The 24,838-nt window shown below is 35.1% G+C and overlaps 4 protein-coding genes and 1 long non-coding RNA gene across 18 annotated transcripts; 3 read left to right on the forward strand and 2 right to left on the reverse strand.

The window, feature by feature from the left end:
• Positions 1-33: 33 nt before the first annotated feature.
• LOC132911334 (mitochondrial tRNA-specific 2-thiouridylase 1) lies at positions 34-1,917 on the forward strand. 2 transcript variants are annotated; one of them, XM_060967945.1, is made up of 7 exons: positions 34-226; positions 306-471; positions 537-721; positions 805-1,031; positions 1,101-1,268; positions 1,356-1,580; positions 1,664-1,917. In XM_060967945.1, exons 1-7 carry the CDS (start codon positions 151-153, stop codon positions 1,814-1,816), a joined length of 1,200 nt encoding a protein of 399 aa, XP_060823928.1. In that variant the 5' UTR covers positions 34-150; the 3' UTR covers positions 1,817-1,917. The 2 variants fall into 2 exon arrangements, with proteins under 2 accessions (XP_060823928.1, XP_060823929.1); XM_060967946.1 differs by having other exon boundaries at positions 306-400.
• A 1,143-nt stretch (positions 1,918-3,060) lies between these two features.
• On the forward strand, positions 3,061-10,924 carry LOC132911310 (neprilysin-4-like). 8 transcript variants are annotated; one of them, XM_060967897.1, is made up of 15 exons: positions 3,061-3,582; positions 3,674-3,867; positions 4,415-4,563; positions 5,610-5,755; positions 6,290-6,543; positions 6,625-6,882; positions 6,960-7,162; positions 7,568-7,747; positions 7,825-8,036; positions 8,165-8,387; positions 8,639-8,815; positions 9,096-9,258; positions 9,406-9,615; positions 9,695-9,801; positions 10,058-10,924. In XM_060967897.1, the coding sequence occupies exons 2-15, from the start codon at positions 3,681-3,683 to the stop codon at positions 10,331-10,333; spliced, it is 2,745 nt and encodes a 914-aa protein (XP_060823880.1). In that variant the 5' UTR covers positions 3,061-3,582; positions 3,674-3,680; the 3' UTR covers positions 10,334-10,924. The 8 variants fall into 8 exon arrangements, with proteins under 8 accessions (XP_060823880.1, XP_060823878.1, XP_060823885.1 ...); XM_060967895.1 differs by having other exon boundaries at positions 3,061-3,578; XM_060967896.1 differs by having other exon boundaries at positions 3,062-3,578; positions 4,418-4,563.
• Positions 10,906-20,602, reverse strand: LOC132911314 (segment polarity protein dishevelled homolog DVL-3). 6 transcript variants are annotated; one of them, XR_009658959.1, is made up of 12 exons: positions 19,948-20,598; positions 19,364-19,433; positions 18,711-18,963; positions 18,417-18,599; positions 18,123-18,333; positions 17,848-17,976; positions 17,549-17,763; positions 16,983-17,474; positions 16,659-16,907; positions 13,648-13,804; positions 12,147-13,082; positions 10,906-11,947 (listed from the first exon to the last, which is right to left on the reverse strand). XR_009658959.1 is itself a non-coding variant. In XM_060967908.1 (12 exons), coding segments are annotated over exons 1-12 (2,037 nt in total). In that variant the 5' UTR covers positions 20,109-20,602; the 3' UTR covers positions 10,906-13,081. The 6 variants fall into 6 exon arrangements, 4 of the variants coding, with proteins under 4 accessions (XP_060823891.1, XP_060823889.1, XP_060823890.1 ...); XM_060967908.1 differs by having other exon boundaries at positions 10,906-13,082; positions 16,659-16,808; positions 16,893-16,907; positions 19,948-20,602; XR_009658960.1 differs by having other exon boundaries at positions 10,906-13,082; positions 13,736-15,513; positions 19,948-20,594.
• Positions 20,603-21,232: 630 nt separating this feature from the next.
• LOC132911349 (uncharacterized) lies at positions 21,233-22,199 on the forward strand. The gene is made up of 2 exons (XR_009658978.1): positions 21,233-21,486; positions 21,550-22,199. It is a non-coding gene; the product is annotated as an uncharacterized LOC132911349 (long non-coding RNA).
• LOC132911326 (adenosine deaminase 2-like) lies at positions 21,922-24,817 on the reverse strand. The gene is made up of 4 exons (XM_060967936.1): positions 24,286-24,817; positions 23,346-23,937; positions 22,820-23,143; positions 21,922-22,419 (listed from the first exon to the last, which is right to left on the reverse strand). The coding sequence occupies exons 1-4, from the start codon at positions 24,491-24,493 to the stop codon at positions 22,032-22,034; spliced, it is 1,512 nt and encodes a 503-aa protein (XP_060823919.1). The 5' UTR covers positions 24,494-24,817; the 3' UTR covers positions 21,922-22,031.
• Between the last annotated feature and the right edge of the window lie 21 nt (positions 24,818-24,838).

Below are 24,838 nucleotides of genomic sequence, written 5' to 3' on the forward strand. Positions count from 1 at the left end.
TTACATGTAATGTTTTATGTGCCAATTTAATAGGTTCCTTAACGGTACATATGAATAAAGATGGAATAATATAAAACTGAGGAGAAAAAAAAAGGTTTAGGATACTAAAAGTTTAATATGTAATAAAACAAAGTTTAAGATACTTAGAAAATGTTTAAAAAAGTAATTGTGGGTATATCTGGTGGGGTTGATAGTGCTGTATCAGCATTGCTTCTAAAGAATAAAGGTAATTCAAGAGAATAAAAATATCTAGTATCGAATGATAATTTAGTACCATGAAAGTATTAAAATTAGCACTGTTAAAGGATTCAATGTCACCGGTGTATTCATGAAAAATTGGGACATCAAAAATGAGACTGGATTTTGTCAGACTGAGGAGGATTATGAAGATGCACAATGGGTGTGCAAAAAATTAGATATTCCTTTTGTTGAAGTCAATTTTGTAAAAGAATATTGGAATAATATCTTTTCGTATGTATATGCATATTTGTACATGTTTTTACTAATTAATATTTTGTCTTTATTAATTTTTATAGCTATTTAACAGAACAATATGAAAATGGATATACACCAAATCCTGATATTTTGTGTAACAAGTACATCAAATTTGATCATTTCTTCAACTTTGCACGTATTAAACTTCAGGCTGATGCTATTGCAACTGGACACTATGTCAGAACTAGTTTTGGTTCTTATCTTGAACATTTTAAGCCAGATACAAGTAAATAGAATTTTCTTATTGCTATTCTTAAACGTTTGCTTTAATCATATAATGAAATCCTATTAGTTTAACTATTTTACTAGATGTCAGCTTACTTCAAGCTCGAGATGCAAGAAAAGATCAAACATTTTTCTTGTCCCAAGTACCTCAACAAGCATTAAGATACTCCATGTTTCCCCTTGGAGAATATTTGAAGAAAGACGTTAAACAAATTGCTCAGAAAGCTGGATTGGATAAAATTGCTTTAAAAAAGGAAAGCACAGGGATATGTTTTGTGGGAAAACGAAATTTTCAAAATTTCATATCCGAGGTATAGCATGATAAATTTAATGTATGCTATTATTCCATTTTTCTATTAACAACTAAATAATATTTATAGTACATATCTGACAAACCTGGAGACTTTGTAGACTTGGATAATGGTCGGGTAGTGGGAAAGCATATGGGCTTTCATCATTGGACCATAGGGCAAAATATAAGAATTAGTGGTTTACCAGCTGCATACTATGTGTATAAGAAAGATATTAATACAAATAACATCATTGTAGTATGTAGAAAAAATGTTATGTGTCAATTATATTTTTTGTCCATATTTACTTGGATTAAATGTTGATGTATATATTAATATCAATAGGTAAAAGGAACACACAATTCAGCGTTATATTCAGAATTTGTAATAACAGGAACTCCGTACTGGATATCATCAGAGCCAGAATTTAATAGTTTCTCTAGACTATTAAATTGTGATTTCCGCTTTCAACATGTAGATCCCTTGGTACCTTGCACAGTTCATAAAAATTTAAAGAATCAGTTAATAATACAGCTTAGTCAACCATTAAGAGCACTTACAGAGGGACAGGTAGAGCTTCTTATACATGACCCTTTTTGAATTATCGTATAATAGTGTTCAATAATATTTAACATTTATCGTATTTATTTCAGTTTATCACCTTATATAAAGGAATGGAGTGTCTAGGTAGCGCTGTAATCTCATATTGTGGTCCATCGTACTATAATTTAAACCAAGAAGTAAAAATGGAACATTATCGAGGAAACAACGAGACACAAGAACAGATCGCGGACGCGAGCATGTAATATTGTACACAATAATTTATTAACAAAAAAGGAAATTATATTTGGACATTTTAATATAGTTTTTATTGATTGAATATAAAATAAACATTGTACAAAATCTCTTTAAAGATTTTTTTCTCCTTTATATTGATCGATAAGTCTCGATAATTGATCGATCTCGATTTTCATCTTTGCTAAATTCACTAATATACGTAAAACGAAATCATTTTCTGTGCAATCATCAAACAAAGAAAGATTAGTTGAAAGAAGCAAGCTGAAATTAGAAATAAAAGAATGTTTTTCTCACTTCTACTCGGAATCTTTGGTTAATCCGTCTCGTTATCGAAAAAATGATGAAATAATATCATTCTAGTGATTCAACTACAGACTTTATCAATCGTATCTTCTTTTTTAAGCTTCGTACGTTCATCAAAGCTGGCAAGCAACCACGATAATGACCGCCGAAGAAAACGAAATTTACGGCTGCAACATAGTATACTGGAATTTCTTATCTAACCATGAAGACTGTATTAATAGAAGAAAATCACAAATCTATAGTGAGTTAATTTGTAAATTGTAGCAAAAAAAAATGTATAGTTTAAATTTTACGAAATGATCAATATAGATCGTGGTTACCTTTGTAATACTTCGAACGTTTTACTCGTCACGGACAAAATTAAAATTGGATAAGAAAGAGAAGGACAAAGTAACAAAAAGTAACGAAAATTTTACAACGTAATAGTCAATCAACTTGTAATATTTCCATCAAAATTTTGCTTTTTATCCCATGACGACTCAATGTTGTCCACCTGCAATTTCACCATATTTGAACAAATAGTGATATCTCTGGTATCTTCACGGACAAGGACTTGAAAACGCGTTTTATATGGTAGTGACAATTGGTGCGATGCGTAACGGAAGAAAAATCGGAACTACCGATTGTCCCATTCGTCTTTTGAAGTTCCTACGTTCATCTTAAAATGGCAATCAGTGTTGGCGATGAGAAAAAACTTAATAACGGCCAGGTCACGTGTAGAATGTAAAACAGCGCGACGCGTTATTGAACGATAACTGCAAGTTATTAGGGTCGATTGACGAGTAACTGGACGTAAGGAGCGCGTAAAATGCCTCTCGCGGTGTGCGTGCACGTACAGAGCTCCGCCTCGATTGTTGTTGCCCTCGCTATTGGCGTTGACCGCCGACGTTACATATGGAAATTACTCCCGTACGAATGTCGCTAAGACTAATTTGACCGTACGCGCAACGTTACATTAACATTCGTGTCGAGATCGAAGCTTCGCACTAGCTTCAGTCGGTCCTCTTCTTCACGGACGCACGGTGCCACCATCCTGAAAACGGTTTCTATCTCCGTTTCGATCGAAAATTTGTTTGAAAGTTTCTTCTCGATCACCTTTACCTTAAATAAAACGCGAGTGTCCCCAAACAGATGTCGATTCGGGTGTCTTTCGATTTGGCAAAGTATAATGTATAAAATAAAAGAAATGTAAAATCGCAGGGAAACTAGGGGTACAGTGAGTTAAGGGCAAAGATTCGATCTTGCGCGGTGAAACGCGCGATACGCGAATGCGATTTATGACTGCGCAATGTGTTACGATGAAGTAGAATAGGTAGATCAACTGGACTGAGAAGAAGGGGTCGACTTGCTTTCAGACAAGATGAGGAGCGCGAGTAGTTTGGATCAGTATAACGACGATGACTTCTTCAGCGGTGGCCCTTGTCCTTCTTGTCGGTTAGCCATTAACAAGGAGACTGGTCGACTAAAGTTCGTAAGATGTCCAAAATTAGCTAATGACTATCAAAAGTATCGATCGATTAGTTAGAATCGGCAATTGGGGAACATGATATTTGAAACTACAGGTGGTGCATGGGCGGAAACGACACTTGGCGCTTCCGAGTGAAACTGATGCTCTTGATTCCAGCCGTGTTGCTGCCGATCACTATAATCTTCATCGCTCTATCGCGGTCGCAAGTGATCGGCAAGGCTCCTTATCATCGTACGTATTTGGTCCAGACAAGGAGGCAGGACGAGAGGACCGAGGAGAGTTTTCCGCGTAAGTCTATTGCCATGGTACACATAACGACACGCTCGCAAAATGCACTCGATATTAACGACGTCCGGTCTGTTGGTTACTCGTGTACATCTGAATAGCGAAATAGAGTGCGAGATGTGTGGCGTGATTTATCGATTGTTGTCAGAAGAAAATAATTCAAACGGATCTTGGGATGGGGGGTCGGTATAGTTGAAATTGTTCTTGAGGCTTCTTACAAGTCGTTAGAGTAAGTTGTCCCAAGGCTGTTCTCGCAGGAAGAATATTCGAGTTTAATCGTTTTCCTGTCCTACCATGTTGCACATGTAATCCGTTCTAAGATTACATAGGTATATTGGTAATGAACTCTCGTCACAGGAGACGACGTTGAATATAGGTCACGGGCAGGCAGATGATTCGACTTTTACTTTAAAATTGTACAATCTCCATGATAGAAATTATATCTAATAGAAAGAAAAAGGATCTTTTTAGAAATGTTATAAAAGTTTCAAATGTAAATATAAAGCGACATAGAAGAAAGGAAAAGTATATTATTTATAGAAACTGTTAGCAGCGACCAGCCGCAGCGAGACAGAGCGGGCCGGTGAAGAAGAGGAAGAGGACAGAATCCTATCACCTGGAATGAAAACTAGCTACGTGCCAGTGGAGACTCTACTTTCGTCAAGGCAGCTACAACGACACAAGAGAGACCTAGACGCGGTACTTTATCCAAAGCAAATCAAATTCAAAGCGACTCTAACCAATACCACTTCTCTTCTTCGTCTTATTTATTTCTTCTTTGTGATTTTCCATTTTCTTTAAAAAAACACACGTGAAAATAAAAAATATACAACAATCTACGATCATCAGCTACGAACGCGCAGTATAATATCGATCGATTGACGACAAATAGTCCCGAAGAAAGAACGAAGGACGTCAGGATTTTCGAGCATCCTCCTCGCTCGAGCTATTCAACGTTGCGTTCTTCGGAATTTTATATTCGAATCGGCGCGATACGAGGATAAGCAGATTAGTAAACGGGCAACGACCTGATAACGTCCAGATCTGATATCGATATCGAGAATCGCGAGACGTTAGACACTTGTGAACAATGATCCGAGTCTCTTCAAGAAATAACAATGGTTTTCTTTCGTATTCTTTCGCTCGTTCTAGACGAGCGGATTCGCGCTGTTCAATCCTTTGCAATCTTACAAGCGTAATTCTTTTATAGTCGAATATTTTTGTAACGGGGTAGACGTATGCGAAGCGAAAGAAGATTGCAGAGGGTTGACGTTCCATTGCAAAAGGACGCAGTAGAGTAAAGTGGAAGTTGCTAATGAGAATTAATAGTCATACGATTGTATCTGTGTTTCGTATCAATCTATCGAATTATGAAATTTCTGACAGCCTTATAAAGAGTTCACAAAGGTGTCTTCGATAATAAGTTAAGCGGCAATGTCTGAGAAGAAGACGAGCCACTTTGGATAACGTGTCGTGCGCAGCGACGTTAATTAGAGTTAATCAACATTAAATTAGCGTTACTGGTGAACAGTATAAATATCGATCGTCTCACTGCCAATCATCTCGTTTCGTACAAGGTCAATTAAATTCGACATGTCTTTTACTTCATGACCGAAACGACTCTGAGATATAAAGACACGATACCTACGCTACATACACAGATATCGATTCACCTTCCGACTACTCAATTTTCTCTTTTAAAAAGCACCGTAAAAATATCATTTTTGTACGAATATTCGATACAGGATCAACCGATAGACTACAACGTTGAGAAAGCAGACGATCAAAATTCCGACGAAGACATCTACAACTTCCTGGATGATTATTACACCGAGGTGGACGCCGACGAGGTCAAGGAGAACTCTGAAATACAAAGCAACGACTATCGAGAGTAATTACCCAAATACTACTCGATAGACTGCGGAATATTTATGCATTAATGGGAAATTTAAAGACGCAAAGATTCGCAGAATATGCAAATATATATATAACATCTAAAGTACAATGTTCATTATAGCAATATATGTTTAGTAGATGAAGCTCCACTACTGTAATTATATTCGTAAAAATATAGATTTACATAAATATCCGCAGTCTATTAATCAAATTCCATTTAATGTTACTACTTAAATTATAGTTGAATTTCGTTTACACGAACCTATCGGAGGACAAATGTTTTATATGATCGAAGCTCGTACCTAGCGATACTTTCTATGAGGATCTTATGATTTTTCGTCTATAATAAAAATTTACGTTCGAATAAATGAATTCGATCGGCAGAACTTCATTCTATCGGACACAAATTAAAATTTCGTTCAAATAAATCAAATAAATAGAGTTTTGCTATATCAAAAATTTCACCGGTGATACGTCTTCGAACCTATAACGCCAGCAATCAGCTCTCTTCAGAAATTATCTTCTTCAGGTATGGCGAGCATACGCACGACGCGCGTAAGGACGAAGAACTGCGCTCCAAGTTCTTCACGTACGACAATATCGAAGAGCGTTCTCAGGACGAATCAGACGAGGGTGAACAAGGTGGTAGACACTCGATTTCCGTCGACGATTCGGACACCAGTCTGCCAATCGTCGACGATCAAAACGACGACGACACTGGCACGGATTTCCACGCGTTTTGGAAAGGCGAGGGAAACGCGTGGGCCATCAGAGAAGCTCAAGGTACACTTGTGACGTAGTTTCTCTAATTACTCTGCATAATTGCTGCTCATACGCTTTTTAAGAAACAGATATTCGCCGCAGCAAAAATCATGCTGAAGTACATGGACAGGAGCGCTGATCCTTGCGAGGACTTTTACCAGTTTGCTTGTGGCAATTGGGCGAAACATAATCCTATCCCTAAAGACAAAGCTGCTTACGATACCTTCGAAATGATCAGAGAATCATTGGATTCTGTGTTGAAAGAGCTTCTCGAAGATCCTATACCGAAAGGATTGCAATTGTACACGGATGACGCGACGCTCAAGGCTAAATATTTGTATCGCAGTTGCATGAACTACGGTAAATTGTTTTTCGATTGGGTTTCTTCAGAGATTTCTATAAGTGGTTGTCAATTTTAACACGATACATGTGGCTAGAGATCTTGGAGCAACGCATGGAACGGCCGCTTATACAGCTTCTAGATGAACTCGGTGGATGGCCCATATTGAGACCAAATTGGGATCCGGAAAAGTTCGACTGGCTCCTTTTGGTTGCACAATTGAGGCTTTATAATAATGACATTCTCATTTCGGAATGGGTGGCGCCGGACATTAAAAACAGCGACCAGTACGTTATACAGGTAGAAACTCGGAATTTTTGGACAACTTCGAGATAAAAATTTTACTTCATCTTGTGGCTCATAAAAGATATAACTTAGAAAAAACGAAGCTGGCACCCCGCTGGGGGTAGCCACCCACATGCTATATTTATTTTTATTTTATTTTTTTTTTCACCAATAAGATATAACACTTTACCAAATGTCCATAAGGATAAATTGTAAAAAACCAAAATAAAATAAAAAAAAAAATCTTGTGGCTCACCGAATGTTTCATGAAATTAATATAATATATCGAATCTTTTAATAATTTTACACGGTTCCTTGCGAAAACCATTTTCATAGTGAATGCTATTAAAAAATACTTCTCTTTGACTTCCACATAATGGAGCAGCAAAAGTATCAAATTTAAGAAAAGTTTAATTGCAGTTCGATCAGACATCATTGGGTCTACCTACGAGAGACTACTTTCTCCAGCCATCGAATACCATTTACTTAAAAGCTTACAAGAATTATTTAATAAAAATTTCCACTCTCCTGGGCGCATCTTTGCAAAACGCTACTATAGACGCTGACGAATTAATAGAATTCGAAACTAAGCTCGCCAAGGTAAGCCAATTGTAATTTCTATAATTTTCTGACTTATTTCAATTATGTCCACTATTGAACGATTTCGGGTTTCACAGATCACGTCTTCTCCCGACGAGAGAAGAAACGTTTCAGAGTTGTATCAAAGAATGAGCATCGGAGAATTAAGGACACTGGTGCCACAAATTAATTGGCATCGATATTTAACGATCGTTCTGGCACGACCAACGAATGTTTCCGAGCCAGTCGTTGTCTATGCGTTGCAGTATATTCAAGATTTGGTGAATTTGCTCTCGAAAACTAGTCCACGGTACAATCTTTCATGTGAAATACAATAGTAAAAAGTAGACATTATTTCATAAATTTAATTTTTGAGGAAATGTTTGAGAAGTTTGGAAATTTTGAAATTTCTTATTTTTTAGTACCTTTTCTTTGCAGGACTATCGCGAATTATCTTCTATGGCGATTCGTTAGACACAGAGTAAACAACCTGGACGATCGGTTTCAAGAAGCTAAGCAAAAATTTTATTATATTCTGTTTGGAAGGGAACAAGCACCGTCCAGATGGAAAAATTGTGTGGCACAAGTGAACTCTAACATGGGCATGGCTGTGGGCTCCATGTTCGTGAAAAAATATTTCGACGAAAAAAGCAAAAACGATGTAAGAACTCTTCCTATTTTCATTAGTGAACATTCACTAATTTTGTAAATTTATTTTTTTGACTAATTATGAGTTTATTTATTGTCTCTTTCTTTCCATATCACTTTTATATTGCATCTTGAAAAAATTTAATAATAATAATGAAATGAATATGCTTTCTCTTTATTAGAATGTAAAAATTTCTTTCTGTATTCATAATTCATCATAGTTAAGCTTGGACATTTTCTTTATTCTCATACTTGTTTCTGTAGACATTGGCCATGACTCGTGATATACAACGGTCCTTCAGAGAACTTCTAAATCAAACTACCTGGATCGATGACGAAACAAAAGAACTGGCCACCGAGAAAGTAAACGCAATGCTGTTAAGGATCGGCTATCCTGATTTCATTTTACAGCCTGAATTGTTGAACGAACGTTACAAAGATGTAAGAATCACGAAGCTAGTTTTTTTGGAGATTTGAACACAATGGACACATTCGTTGTTTCAATTATTTTAAAATTAAATTTCTTTTTTTTTTTTTTTTTTTTTTTTTCGTGGAGGAAATCTGCACGGACACCCGCCGCTTCTAGGGGGAAGAGCGGCGTGGTAGTGTCGGACTCCAACCGACTAAAACCTCCACCATGAGCGTCCCTATTGTGATCGAGTGGCACCCGGGAACCGCTGTGGCGACACACCACAAAATTAAATTTCTGGGTAATTTTCAGGTCGTGATCCGTCCAGATAAGTACTTCGAGAATACGTTGAACATCTTGCAACATTTAACCAGGGTAGAACAGGATCGACTTGGTAGCCCTGTCAATAAGACCCTGTGGAACACTGCACCCGCTGTGGTCAATGCTTACTATAGTCGCAGTAAAAATAGGATAAGTCAGTATAATTCTTTTTATATTGCGCGAATAAAAAAAAAGGGAAAGGTCTACAAACTTTCCACAATTTTATACTACGATCTTTCTTTTCTTTTGCATAAGATAAAAAGGAATATCGACTAATTATTAAATTACTTTCCACTCTCAGTGTTTCCAGCTGGAATACTACAGCCGCCCTTTTATCACAGATATTTTCCACGGAGTTTAAATTACGGTGGGATCGGCGTTGTGATCGGCCATGAGATCACCCACGGCTTCGACGATAAAGGTCGATTATTCGATAAGGATGGTAATCTACATAGATGGTGGAAAGACGAGGCTATTTATGGCTTTCACGAACGAGCTCAATGCCTTATCGGTAATCGACGAAACATCGATTCTCTTAAACTTTCCTTCCAACTTTTGCTCGCTAACTCGAAAACTGTTAAATGTTTCAGACCAGTACAGTCACTATATCGTGAGCGAAGTTGGAATGCAGATTGATGGAATGAATACCCAGGGCGAGAATATCGCGGATAACGGCGGTATTAAACAAGCTTTTCGAGTAAGCAATTTCCTTCTGTTAGTTTTTTTAACAGCTTCTTTCTGAGTTTTTCTTCAATTCTTTAATAGTATTTAACCCTGTCACGGTTGTCTGATTTTTGTATTCCATTCTTTTAACATTTTAAAAATTCTTTCTTTTCCGTCAATTATTGATCAATAAATTTCTCAAAAGTCATATATCGTTTCAACAATTATAATTAATAATTTTTTCATGATCTTTATATGACAACTCCTTAAACCCTTTTGTGTTTTTTTAGGCTTACGAAAGATGGTTACGCGCAAACGGTGACGCTGACGAAACTCTGCCAGGTATAAATGCGACTGGAAAGCAATTGTTCTTCCTGAACTTCGCGCAGGTGTGGTGTGGTTCGATGAGACCGGAAGCTACCAGGAATAAGTTGAAGACCGCCGTTCATTCACCTGGCAAGTTTCGCGTAATCGGCACCTTATCGAATTCGGAGGATTTCGCAGAAGTATTTTATTGCCCGCTGGGCGCACCTATGAATCCAGTTAACAAATGCTCCGTTTGGTGACCAATCGTGTGCTTATCTATTTCTGCCAAACTCATCATCGCATCGATCGTTGATCGAATAAATTAATCAGAGCTACGTGATCAAGAAAAAAAGAAGAAGATTGTTCGTTGCTCGATTGTGTGAAGCAAACGAAGTTTAAACTGTGTAGGTGTAATCGTTGAAATTAGTCTTTACGTTCTAGAGACTATTGTCAGATTCGCGTTAAGATTTTAACGAAACTATAGTTCCATGCTTTCGATGATAGCCGATGCTGTAGAGTATACACAATTTATGCTGAAATTACTAGGAAATCAAGAATAGGATGAAGGAAACGATGAACCAGAGCAATTGTAAGTTCTCGTTTAACGATTTACGAGCATGCAACGTAATCGATCATGGATACGAGCTGTACTAACAAAATAGGTTGTGTAACAATAAATAAGGGAATAGTATCGCTTCCGCGTGATACTACGACTTGATGATCCAAGTGTATATCGCACAAGGGAAGTATCTTGTAGATGTTTCAAACAGCTGCGCTGTTTAGTGATGTGTTAAGAATGAAATTGTAAGACAAATACCAAAGACAATAATAATTTCAGACAGTCATAAAAATCTTTACAATCTATTTCCCTGTATATCCACACACTACTACATGTATTGAATTCTTTCGTCGTTCTATTTTAGCTTACGCTTCCTGTAGATCTTTAGCTGATCTTGCGGAATAATCTGAGCCATTGTGATCATTCGTTACATCCACGTAATCGTGTATACTATGGATATAAACTCGTTCGCATTACATTTTGTTTTCCTTTTTTTTTTTCGCAGTCAGTTTCACGACAGAAAAAAGGCGGTAGAGAAGATCGTCTCGACATACATAATCTGTCATATCATCTCGCAATGTTTCCACGAAACACACATATTGAAGAAGTCGTTTATTTCATCGGTCTAACGAATGCGCCACTTTCTTCCTTACTCTTTCTTTTCTTCAGCTTCGCGTTTTCTCTTTTTTTTTCTTCTTTTTACAAATCTCTTAGTCTCGCATAATATATAATAAATAGTGTAAAAATCGTTGAACATCGCAAATAGAGTATCGACGACACCGTGTACGCGGTCGTAGCCTTGATAAAAAAGTCCGCAAACATTTGTCTCGCAAAGGGATAAAAAATACAAGGAATGAACTATCTGTCTGTAAATGCGATATCGATTGACTATCTTGTCGCCTTGTACTATGGTACTCTAAATGACGTTAAAATACTTCAGTCGGAATAGCGTTCGAATGCGTCTCAATGAGTAAACTTTCATTCGATTCATATTGACTCGTCGAGGTTTACTTCATATTCTTCCATTCTTTTTTTTTTTTCCATTTTTATTCGTAATTCTAATAGTGAGGGAGGAGACTCGTGCATGCACATGACAATGCAGTATCATCACACTTACTCGTATAAACTTACACACAGAATCGGGGGAGAAAGTGTTTCACCAATTATATAATCCTATCTTTACAATTTATTTACGTATTGCCTTCCCTTAACGAGTAATCGGTTAAAGTAGTATGGAAAAATAAAATCGTACATACATCGAGTTCTCAATTATTTAGTATAAAGAAAATTCAACGACGCATGGTGTTTGTTTAAACTAGGAGAATAATGGTGAAATTATCATCACTTATGTTTTAAATATTCTATAGCTGCTTGATTGAATTAACGCGAAAACTCCAATAGAATATTTTCATATAAAGATTGATAAAAAGTGTTCTGTGTTATTTATAGTTACAAAAGTTTCAATTTTTCTTTTTCATTTAAGCGTAAAATTCAGGTGAAACGATAATACTCACAACAATTGTATAATATGCTTCATACTAATTAATTTTCATAGCATGAATTAACACTTCATTACAGACGTATTTGCAGTCATAAGTTGTACTAATAAATCAGGAATTTTGCAAATATCATCTCGTATTATACTGACACTTTTTGCTCCTTTACCTCAGTTCCATCCTCAGTACCAAAATCTTAGTTTCCACTTTGCATTTCGTAAATTTGATGTTCATATACCCGTATAATTAAAAATACAGCCATATTATAACATGATAATTAATATTTGAAAAAAAGAACAAATGAAACAGTTAAAAAAAAAGAATTTTTTTACTTTCAAAAATTTTTAAGATCAAAAATGAAAAACTTTAAGCCCAACTAAAAATATCCATTATTGTTTAAACTTACGAACGATGTGAAAAGATATACAATCGAAAATGATACATAATTATCGCGATTATTTCAAAATAAAAAAACAAAGGTAGAACATGAAGTATCGATAAAACACATATATGGAATTAACGAGAATTCTTTTTTCTCAATCTACATACACCCTGCGTTAAAAAAGCACGCTTTTTCGCCATCATTTCTTGTTTTCTTGTCGAAATCTATATAGATCACGTTTTCGAATGATATTAAATACCACATGGAAATTTGATGGCCTTAATCCTATTTCCTTCTTTTATGTATAGCCATTACAAATTATATATAGTTTAGATTCTTTATTTTCTATGACGCTTAATCAAAATTCGTCTGTTATATATATATATATATATATGTATAAATATATATATGTCTCATGTTTGCTACTTCCGTCCACCCAATTCAAGGTCAAGTGGAAATATACCTTAATTTCCTTTTTTTCAACTCCTATAGTACCACCATTACGTATACGTATTGCATTAACAAATATCTTCACTTATGCAGAAACTGGTACTCCAAAATGTCTTCTTCATCTGTAAAATAGAAATGTGTGTCTTATGTTATAAGTTTTAAGGATGGCCATCATTCAGCTGCACTAAAAGGACATACTATAGGCGTATTTGGGACTACTTAGACGATGATGTAACGAAAAAACGATCGAAATAAAGGAAATGTACGATGTATGCTGGTACAAGAAGTTATTAGTATTTTCCTTGAATGTATCATTTATATGCAAGAGTAACTGCAAACTATCGACAATACACACGTAACAAGTGTTCCACTACTAAATAGCTCGTGATAAACGCATTCGTAGATTTTTATTATAAATGCTCGTACGATGCTAAATATATTCAAACAAGCAATTGGAGTGCAAGAATGATCAAGACAAGATCGAAGATGCACGGTCATCGTGTTAAGTTTTATCGTAAAACAGTAGACAAATAGTTTCTGTAACGGAACTTAAAATAAGAGAAAACTTTCAAGGGAAAACAAACGAAACGAAACGGAACGGAACGGAACGGAACGAAGCAAGAGAAAAGAAACATAATGATAAAAGTTAGGTAAATAAAAAATTACTTTCAGATACAGGTTACTCACTAATCTTTGAAATTTGAAAAGACAGAGATATACGGAAAGAAAGGAATCAGCGTGAGTCCCTCGACGTGACAAAATAAAATACACTCACAGATATTGTCTCTGCTATTGTTGTCCAAACCGCTAGTCAGTGTACGAGTTTCCTCGTGCATACGCCGCTCTGCATCAATCGTCAGCGCAGCACAAGGCACAAAAATGACTCGATTACGTCTTTGACATGATGTAATCCACATGCGCACAACGTAAGTTGCAAAGGGGAATTGAGTCGTTTGTTAGACAGAAAGCAGCACGTCCTTTTAGAGCGGCGCAATAAATAGAAAATAAAATAAACCAAGTTCGGAGTATGTCTGTGAGTCGCAAAATTTGTATTTTCACTCCTTTTCATCCTCGGTATCATTTTTTATTCAAATAATAAATGGATCTTGCTTTGTAAATATTAATTTGTAACAATACATTGTAAATACACATTTTGCCTTTCTCAAACATACTGTACAACCTGTCTGCAACATAAAATATGTATATATTTTACAGAATAATATATAATGATTGGTACCATAATGATATCGATAAACCATTTCGTGTAAACTACCTTCTTAAATATCGAATTACATAATCATTTGCAGTGAAATGAAAATATGTCCATTGAAATTAACGATTAAATGCCAGTGCGCAATTTTCCAACAAAATCTTTCCTATATAATCTATGCATTATATGCATATCAAATCGGTAAAAAATTTCTTACAATACCGTTATATTATTCTCTACAGGGGACAGTATAAAAAAGTGCCTATTTATCGATAATTATAAGATGCCGAAGAAAAGGGGGAAATGAAAAGAGGTTTCAGTCGTTATTTTGGAAAATTGCACGATTAGACAACGAAATTTTCAAACATGGTTGCATGTTATATAAAAAGACGTAGGTAGTATTTTCTATGATATACGTTTTATAAATATTAAGGAAGCAATGTAAATAGTTCGTGTAAATATAAAAAGTATTAAAATCGATAGAAAAAGAAACGTAAAAATCGCTACTGATTTTTTTTTTTTTTTTCATTTTAACGTGAAATGTTTGGTAAGAATAAACATCACACCATATTTGAAATTACTCTTATAGTGTTACGACGCCAATGCATTTATGTGCATCGAATGCAAGTATTTTCTAGCGGCATTTTATAAAAAGAACGTTATTTAAATACAACGTGATATGCTAAATAAAAATTTATATAATAATAACGCAACGGCAAGACGCAATTAAATGTAATGAACGTTTGTTGAAATTAAATAAGCTTGTGTGTGTGTGTGTGTGTGTGTGTATGAGATGCAGAAGATAATTCGTAAGAATTCGTAATAATTCATTAGATAAGATGACATCAATGAACATAAACAGTAAAGAAATGCATACACCTGGGAAGCTTGTATATATAAATTATATGTCGCAGTTCCCTTTTCAGTACTTTCTAACACTGATAAGATGGCACATTTAATATGAGCATAATTCGATCTATTTACATATTGTCGAACTTTGTGATGCAATACCACACAACATAATTTTAAACAATTTCTTTTTGTTCATCACCAAATAACTGGAATCAATAGGAATACAATAAAAATTTGTCCTTTACGCATGGACAATCTCAATTTAAATGATTCACCAATAATTGCCCAATATACAATAACAATCGTATTGCATATTTTCTTTGTACATGCATATATATATGCTTTTTTTCGTTTTTCCTCCTTCTTTTTATTTAAAGCGGATTAGTCTTAAAGAATGTGTTTGCAAAGCAATAATTAGTGAACCTTTTAACATTTCGAAATAATATCCTCTCGATTTTAAAGAAATAGCTGCCCCATTGTCGTAGACAATCCTAGAACGCAAGCAATGGAAAAATATTAATAAAAAAATACGTACCTTTTTTTTTATAAAATAATTATAATTTACATGCATTACATAGCGAATTATTGCAATGTTCATTACGTATATTTATCGACATAAACCGTGTTATTTACATGACCATGCTTGTGCTCTACTTCATGTGCGATCGTGCTTTACATCAACAAATACACCGTAATATATTTATAGTAAAGCGTGCAGTATAGTGTATGTATAATAATAATGAATTATCGATATTAAATACTGAGTTTCTCGTACATAATAGTTGTACTAGGCTCGTTATTGCTATATGTATGCTAAACTTCAACACAACAGTTGCATATTTCATGCACAACATTGAAAATGTACTTGTTTTTTTTCTTTCAGCAAAGCTTAATAATAATAATACAATTTTAGTTTTATCTCGTATATATACTTTAGTATATATGTAAATTTTCAAATTCATACTAATCAAATAATGAAAATAAAAGGAATAGTAAATGAGTTATAATCAACAGCTACTATAGCTAATAAAATCAATATTCTAAAAATGATTTGAAATTTTATTATTATTATGGCATAAAAAATACCTGTTTTACTCTTTGTTGAATTTAAATCTTACATTCTGATGCAACTTCTTTGAACCACATTAGTATGTACATTTACATATTACATGCAAATATTTTAATGAATATAAAATACATTTAATAGAGACGAACTTCCAAAAATATTATTACTGTCAAGTATATAACATAAAGTGGAATGCAAAGTTGAAACGACACGTATGAACAAATCGTTAAAACATCAAATACGAATTATATAAACCTGGAAATAAATTGAATAGGGCAGCGAATAAATACTTTGAAATACCATTTAAGATTCACTGTAAATATATGTTATCTATTTATATGATTTCTATTAATGTTAAAAGGATAAAGAGAATACACCTAACGCCAATTTATAAGATCTTATTTAATCTGTCAGATAAATGTGTCAAAGTATTCATTCGAAAATATTCAATTATATGTTGCTCTTTTCTCTAAATTTATAACTCGTCTATTTACAACACCGGCATCTACATAACATCAACAAAGAATTCACAAGGATTTCCCATCGCAATGCGAAATGACTGTCTACTACCAGATAAGTCTTGTTGGTTTTGTTGATTTCCTGAACCAGTTCCTGTCTGCACAGATTGTTCAGAACCACTGGAACGACTGCGACTGCCGTTAGACCTCTTTCCATTCGAACCATTTCCATTGCCAGAATTTTTACTTGGCATAGTTGGCACTGATGGAATATGCAATTCAGATTCAGATGCTGAAGAACAGGACTTCAAATCGTGAATAGGTTCTTTGCAAATATGTTCACTACCTGCGCTACTGCCGCCTGATAAAATATAATACTTTGAAACACATACTGAATAACCATTACGCTAATCGCGATATAAAATGCGATCCTCACCTGAACCGCTATGAACACTTTCTTCTCGGTGATAACCATATACAGTTGGTTCGTTAGTGAAGTTAAATGGCATTGGACTGTAACCAGTTGCAGAATGAGGTGCATATGTCCCTGAATAAGGCATGTCCCAGGCATTCGGCGGAGGTAATGGTCCGACTGTATCGCAATCTAGTTTCATGCTACTCATAGATGAACACAGGTCACCGAATATATAATAACATTGTTCAGAAAATGTTATCTTGTTCACTGTATGCCTAATAAATCCAGCCTTTAGCATAAGAGATGCGTATTTTCTTGCATCGCGTCGATCAATAAATCCTTCTACGTGAGTATTAAGCCAATCCACAACATCTGCTCCAATAAATGCACTTGGTATTACTATTTTAAGCCACATACGATCACGAATTTCCAACCCTGAGTCAGGCCGAGCCATCGCTCGTACTACTGTTGGCATATCGGTATTCACCGTAAGATGAAGTTCTTCCAATGGTCCTAATCAAAATGTATTTTTTTACGAAACATCCGTCTCTTTAAATCGATTTAAATCTAATATTTATTTAACTCACTTTCTGTATCTGGCAGTGTGCTTGCAAGACTGCTCGATGTTGAAGTTATTGTTGTGGCGCTTGGCGGGCGTGGAGGAAAACCTTCACCCCTTATAGCAGCTGTATGTGCCACCCAAGCACCGGGATCTATAGGCCGTACAGGTTCTGTACGTGGTATTGTGAAATAACCCTTTGGGTTTGGATCCCAGCACTTTGCAACAACTAATTTGATTGGTCTAAAAATTACATTTGTAATCGTGTTATAATCTTGTAATTCGTTTATTGAAATTTTAATGCATTGCTATATTAAACAAACATACCCTGGTTTCTGAACTACTTCACGTAGTACTTTAACTGCCTCGTCATTAGACATATTTTCAAAATTAATGTCATTTACTTGAAGAATCATGTCACCAGGTTCTATTCTGCCATCTAAAGCAACTGCTCCCCTGTACATTTAAAATTAATTAAATGAAAGAGCTGCTGTTATAAAAATATTGACTTTATTTTGCTGAACACTCTGTTCTAACAATTCAGTGTACAGAGCAGCTCTATGTATAATATAATTTAAAATTCACTGCAGTTTAACACATACCCTTTCATTATTGAACCAACATAGATTCCACCATCTCCACCTTTGTTACTTTGACCAACAATGCTAATCCCAAGGAAATTAACAGTATCCATATTCAACGAAACTGTTATGATGTTCAAAGACATTGTACTGTCTGTGATACTGCTAAAGGATGATGTTCTAGACATAGGTGGCAATCTATGACGCCTCCTCCTCTGTGGTCTACGCCGCTCTAACATCCAAATACATAAAATTCAGTTCCTGGTCTAAATCTTCAGATTTATTTTCCTTCCTTTCCTTATAAAATATAATTACCTAAAGTTGCTCTGTCAACTGTACTACTCATATTGGTATGTCTGCCTGTAGTTGATGTTATACGGCTACTAGCATCATCATCTGACTCTAAAAATGTTGTTGTCTCTAAATCTGAACTTAAAATAGAAGCAGTCTCATAACCATGGCCCGATCTGTGTTTCGAATGACCATTTATACGAAGTCCTGAATTTATAAAAAATAATGATAATGTGTGAATCTTTGCCATTTCTAACAAAGGTAATACTTAGAGCAATTAGAAATTAAAGAATGATTCACACAGAACTAATAGCATACCATTGTATTTATTGTATTTCTCATATTTATCTGAATGGTGTCTTGAACTTTTGTGCAAATGATGCCCTTGTCGACTACTTGTAATACTTTCTGTTTCAGTTAGAGTGTCATCATGTGACAATGGGGGTGGACCACGATTTGTGTGACCAGGTGTCACATGGTCAACACGATCATGTTTTGCCTCACTATGTGCCACTGAATCTGTGCACTGTGATGCACCATCCGATACATTGCTGCCTTCAGCAGACACCAACTATCAATAAATAGATTGATGTTTTTTTCATTAAAAACTTTCTATGCTCCATTGAATTTTTATTCATATTTTATGAGAAATTTTTATGGAATAGAAAGTTCCATATTGCTACAATCCTATATATGCTTCTCCAGTTTTATAGCGAACTAAATGAAGTAAAATTTACATGCTCTTTAACTAAAAAATTTTTTTATGTTTTGCTGACACAGAAATAACCACACAAAACAAATATTAATAATTTTTATTGATAACTTAAGAAATTAATGTTCAGAACTGAAATATTTCTGTATTTTAACATACGTTAAAAATAAATTTTTTGTTATAAAATACATAAAATAGATCCATGCTTATCATAAATAAACAAATTTTACTAATCATAGAATTTACTTGAGAATCTTACCCAGGAAACAACTCGTCCATTAAAACAGGGAAGATGGGCATCATCATCTACAATTTCTTCTTTCACCACACTATTGAGGAAACAACATATCCCAATTATTTGTTTTATGAAAAAAACAAAGTCATAATAATAAATACGAAACAATTATACAAATTTGAAAAGTAGCCATCTGAAGTGAATACAGAAAATAACAAAAGAAATATGATAATTTTGATAAAAATATAATAAATATGAAAATTTACCAAGTGGTAAATTCCAAAATAAAGTAAGAATTAAAAAATATAATTAAGCATTATTTACGATGTATTATTTGCTATAAAAATATGATATACCGATTCGATATCGAATACAAACAATTTTCAGAAAATTGCTACGAATTAGCTGTCACAATCAAACGGAAAACGAAAAAATAACATTGTCAAAATGTGAGTCTATTCCAAAGCGGATACTGTTTAAATCGAAGGGCATTGACTCGAGTCAAAGATGAAAGATAATGCCTCGCCACTGTAACAATCGTTAATCCGTACTACGACACGAATAGATGCGTAACATTCGATGGACATGCGTATCGGTGTGACACTCACCCAAAATCATCGTCCATTGATTTGAAGAAATACTTATAATTCGGCCGATTCAAGACATTTTTGAAGTCGGCAAGAGTGACCCTTTCCGGTGAGATGGTAAGCTTCACCAGGTAGGGGGTTTCCTCGTCGTCAATGTGATATATGATTTTAGTCTCTTCCATCGTCTCAACTTTATTATACTACGTGCATTTGCAGTAAAACAGATTCACCCAAAGCCCACTAATATGAACAATTCTCTTAAAACCAATATGGCGCGTCACAGTTCGAGCCAAAGCCCTCGCGCGTACGATGATCGTTCGTTCATGAATATTACAGGTTTACGTGAACTCCACGGTACGTAACATTATTACGGCTGCGTGTAGTAAGTTATAAGGAATTCGTTGACATTATTCACGAAACTCGCACGACGCGTATTCGTTGCTTCCGACGAGTTGAATTGAACGTCAACATTCTTGTCGACATTACACACAGTCGCGGCAGTCGGCCCGACACTCGACTCCACTCTCCGTTCGAAGATTGGAAACGAACGAAGATAGAAAGACAATCTCCAGCCTCATTTTTACACCATTTCAGCTATTCGCTGGCTTGATCGTCAGATGGCATTACTGCACCATTGTCGAAGATGGCGAAGGATTCCGAAATCCAATATGCGTAACGTTACTGTTTTCAAAGTTGTATCTGAATTTTGAGTAGAATAAAAATTGTAGTGCTATGCATATGAATATTACAACAAAAAAAAATTGCATTTTCCCATTGACACCAGATATTCGTGAAAAAAATAAATTCTGCAAAGTTTACAATTTGTTACTTATATATATTTTTGTGAAAATTCAATTTAGGGGCGTAATCGTTTCTACGTAGCTAGCAGTAGTCTGTAGTAGAAATCTATAATCTTTATTCTAATCAAAATTTAAGTTACTATTGGGATATTCAAATATACCTTATTCATCAAAATCATATTTATATCTGTTCTTTTCATTTATTTATTTAATAGTTGATATCATACATCATGGAAGAATTTAAGTCAAATAATATTATAAGTTCACTAATTAATTTATTGAGACAGAGGAACTAAAGTAAACAGACGTCAAAAATTTAATAACATATGTAATAAACTTTCGAATTTATATTATATTTTCTTTCGCATTAATTTCTTTTAATTAAATCAGTTAAGATAGATATTTCTGTATTATTATATACTCGTGTCGCATAACTATTTATATAGTCCTATAATCTTTGTTTGTTTACTTATAGATAACGCACTCTGATATATGTTTTAAAAACTTATTGATTATATTTTTATTAATTCTTATTAAGTGTTTGATGATCGTCCTTGATAAAGATCAGTTATATAAGAGAGAATAATTATTATATGCCATTGTACTAGTATACATACTTTAAAGTCAATAGGTTTTCGCCTCGCCACGTGACTTTTGATCCCCTTGAATTTTCGGTTAACAATCCGAAAGCGAAAGATAATGTTTGTATTCGATAGTCGTACTCAGCAAACAGCGCGAATCGCGCCTTTTTTACTGCTGGGTAATTTCCACGTACGTTCAGGTCGCGTCATTAAGCGTAATTCTATTCATTATTTTTTTCCAGACAACAGCAAAAAAGAAAAAGACACTGTGCGACAGCTCCGCTTTCAATTCGGTAGTGCGGAGCGTCAACTTAATTATACGGTCGCGCGAGCAAAAGAAAAGGGATTTTAAATGAAATTAAATCGCGTATCAGCGTAAAGAACTCACAGAAACGTTCGTGGCGCGTAAATCGCGTTGCTTTATCTTTGGATGAAAGATATTATGCAGGGAACTGGTTTTATCAACAATTCAACATCAGTTGGCGTTAAGCAATGCTCGAGACGGTCATGCGTGAAACATGAATTAACGGACGTACGATTGTACGCGTGATAATAATTGCGAGCCGTTAACCAATCACAGAATCGTTTAAATTGCATTTCAGCAACAAGAAGGGTTATCTATTTTTTACAAATTTTATTGAAAAAAACTAGTGTTGTTTTTTGTTTAATTATTTATAAATAATTAATCAAATTCTTGTCATTCTTCGTTTATTCATTTGTGGTTTTAATAATTTTCAGATACTATGTCCTTGATGAATGTCTGCCATTTTCCTTCCCAGATATGTATCGCTTTCTGTATCTCAGAGTCATGCAGAGTACTATAGACAAGTGAGTTCCATGCCAATTGTTTGAGGCTTCTGAGATCAGCGTGCATCGACATGAGTGCCATAAAGCCTTCGTAAAAATCGTAGCTGAGACCCTTTGCACCCCATAATCCAGGGTCATCGTTGGATATCACCACTGGATATCCACCAGAGAACAGCGGTTTAGCAGCGTGATTTCGGAGGTCATCGACAAGTTTTAGAATTTGATTGGAGATCGGATTTACTTCGATAGCGATATTCATTTTTCTGACCAGTTCCAAGAGGAAGGGATGAGAGGTCAGCGCGTATCTAGATAAAAATTATACAAAATGGAAATAAGAATTTCTGAAAGTTATGCTATAGATTGTCAATGTTTGAAAATTTTCTCTTTTATATTTGTAACCTTTCGCTTTTCTCTACAAACTGGATAAAATGATAAGATAAGCGATATTTATTATTAAATTGGTCTTCTTCAATAGGGAAAGAACTCTCAAATTCTTCAGATATATCTCAAGATATATAATTCTTATCGCGATTTCATCGATATTTGTTTAATCTTTATAGATATCCTAATCAATACGAAACGATTTATTATATGAAAAGATCATAGTATATATCTTTAGATACTAAGAAGTCTAATTGCCTTGCTAATATATAGTTATTCATTAATAGCAATTATAAAATTTCGCATAATATAAACTTTTCTTACCCGTGACCAATACGTTTGGTATTTAGTAAAATAGCATCAACGAGGTTTTCGTCGGTAGAAGCTCCCAACCAATTTGTTTCACCTGCATGGAAGAAGAAAGTAATATTATGTTCTTCAACGGTTTTCAATAAATCTACGAAATACTCAAGCGTGTGCCCCAAATCTTCCTGTCCGACTAGATCAAATCCAGCCACAAAATTAGGATACAGCATTTTTAATCTTTTCAAAGTTTTTATATAATATTCCGCTGTTTTATAATCAGCAGATCGCACTGGGGCATAGATCAATTTGGCTCCGATGAAGTCCGGATGCTTCTCCTTGAATCTGCAGGTAGTAAAGTAATTTATTGGTAATTAGTCACGATCTCATTCTCTGTTTACTTAAATTTTATCAAAGCGTTTGCGTTTTTTGAATGTTTCCCACATAATTTTGATTTCTCGATTTAATCAAAATAAACACACGATAGAGAACATCAACAGTATGATCGCTGCTACGTTTTCTATGAATAGAAAGAAAAATAAAGTACCTTTGAGTAAGATTCTCATAGATACCGACCAAATCTTCTGGTTGGTACTGCGTGCCATCGAAATCGTACAAATCTGGCAAGGTGGATCTAAGCTCAAGATACATTATGTTATCTTCGTATAGCTCTTCCAAACCTTGGAGGAAATGTTCCTCGTAAACAGGTTTGTATGTTAGTAAGGGGTTGATGAATGAGAATATACTCTTAAACTTCTGCCACGCCTTGTTGATGTTTGGATAGGCAAACGCAGGATTGTCACACTCCATCGTCATCCTGCTCCTGATCATATCGTTCACCTGGTGCCCTAGTTTAGGGTCTTCGCGTACCTTCTTCAGGAGCTGCCAGTCGCATGATTTGTCAGGTACTCGGAAGAAGTGCAATCTAACGGCTCCTTTGTCGAGGCAGACGTACAAATTGTCGCGGAATGTGATGTTATGATACAAGTAATCGACGTTAACGAGAGAAGTGTCGTGTGCATGGAGCACCGCTCCTTTAGGCATGCGACGAAGCAGTTGGAAGACCTTCGATCTCTCGATGTCCTTCTTCGCTTCGAGGAAGTTCCGTGCAGGGGCATACCGACTAGGATCCTTGAAACCTGCGAGAATTTAATAGATCTATAAAACAATGGAGATAAAAAAATATGAGGCGATAAAAGATCATTTCAATCCGCGTGACTTTCCCCGCGAAGACAATGAAAGTAAGAATGAAAACAAAGAAAAATGGATCAGCAGACGATTTTCATTGTCCAGGAGAGATAAACAGTTCGTCGATTCGTAAAAATCGTTGAATAACAAGATTCCAATGATTACCGATATCATATTGTTTATCTATAAATTAAACGCGCAAAACTGAATAGAATTGAGGTTTTTATCTCGTCGCATAATCTATCAATCGAAGCATAAATGTTTCGAGACATTAAGAACGTTTTAAATAGCAAACAAACCAGCATTCAATTCTTCTTCCTTCGCTTTCATTAGAATTTTGTTGGCGGCCTTTTCATCGTCGTTTAGAGTCAAATTGGCGCCTATCATCAGTCGTTCTTCGTGCTTCAATATTTCGTTCCGAAGGATTGTGTAATTAACACGTGGAAAGGCGACATTCACAGCTGCGTAGGCAAGCAATATTATGAATGGAAAAATGAATTCCTTCATGATCGTTGATCTATATCCCACGTATGCTGCTCTGCTCAGTTGCACAGGAAAGCTAGAACCGGCGATCCGATCGCCTCGACTGTTTGCACTCTACTGGTTGATCTTTTCTACCAAGACGGTTCCTACCATTGGTAATAACTTTCATAGATTCGTTGAATATATATGACTAATGTTTGTTCAACTATCAACGTTCCAATCACAGCGCTTCGGACTTGTTTTACCATTTTAGATTTTGGTATGAAACGACTCTGTTTGCTTTTTATGTTCTCCTAATTAACGTCGCATAAATTTAAATTTGTAGCGTAGGAATATTTGGGGCTTAATTATAATTAAAAGCGTTGAGAT

This window comes from Bombus pascuorum, chromosome 10 (genome assembly GCF_905332965.1).
Source record: "Bombus pascuorum chromosome 10, iyBomPasc1.1, whole genome shotgun sequence".
NCBI lineage: Eukaryota > Metazoa > Arthropoda > Insecta > Hymenoptera > Apidae > Bombus > Bombus pascuorum.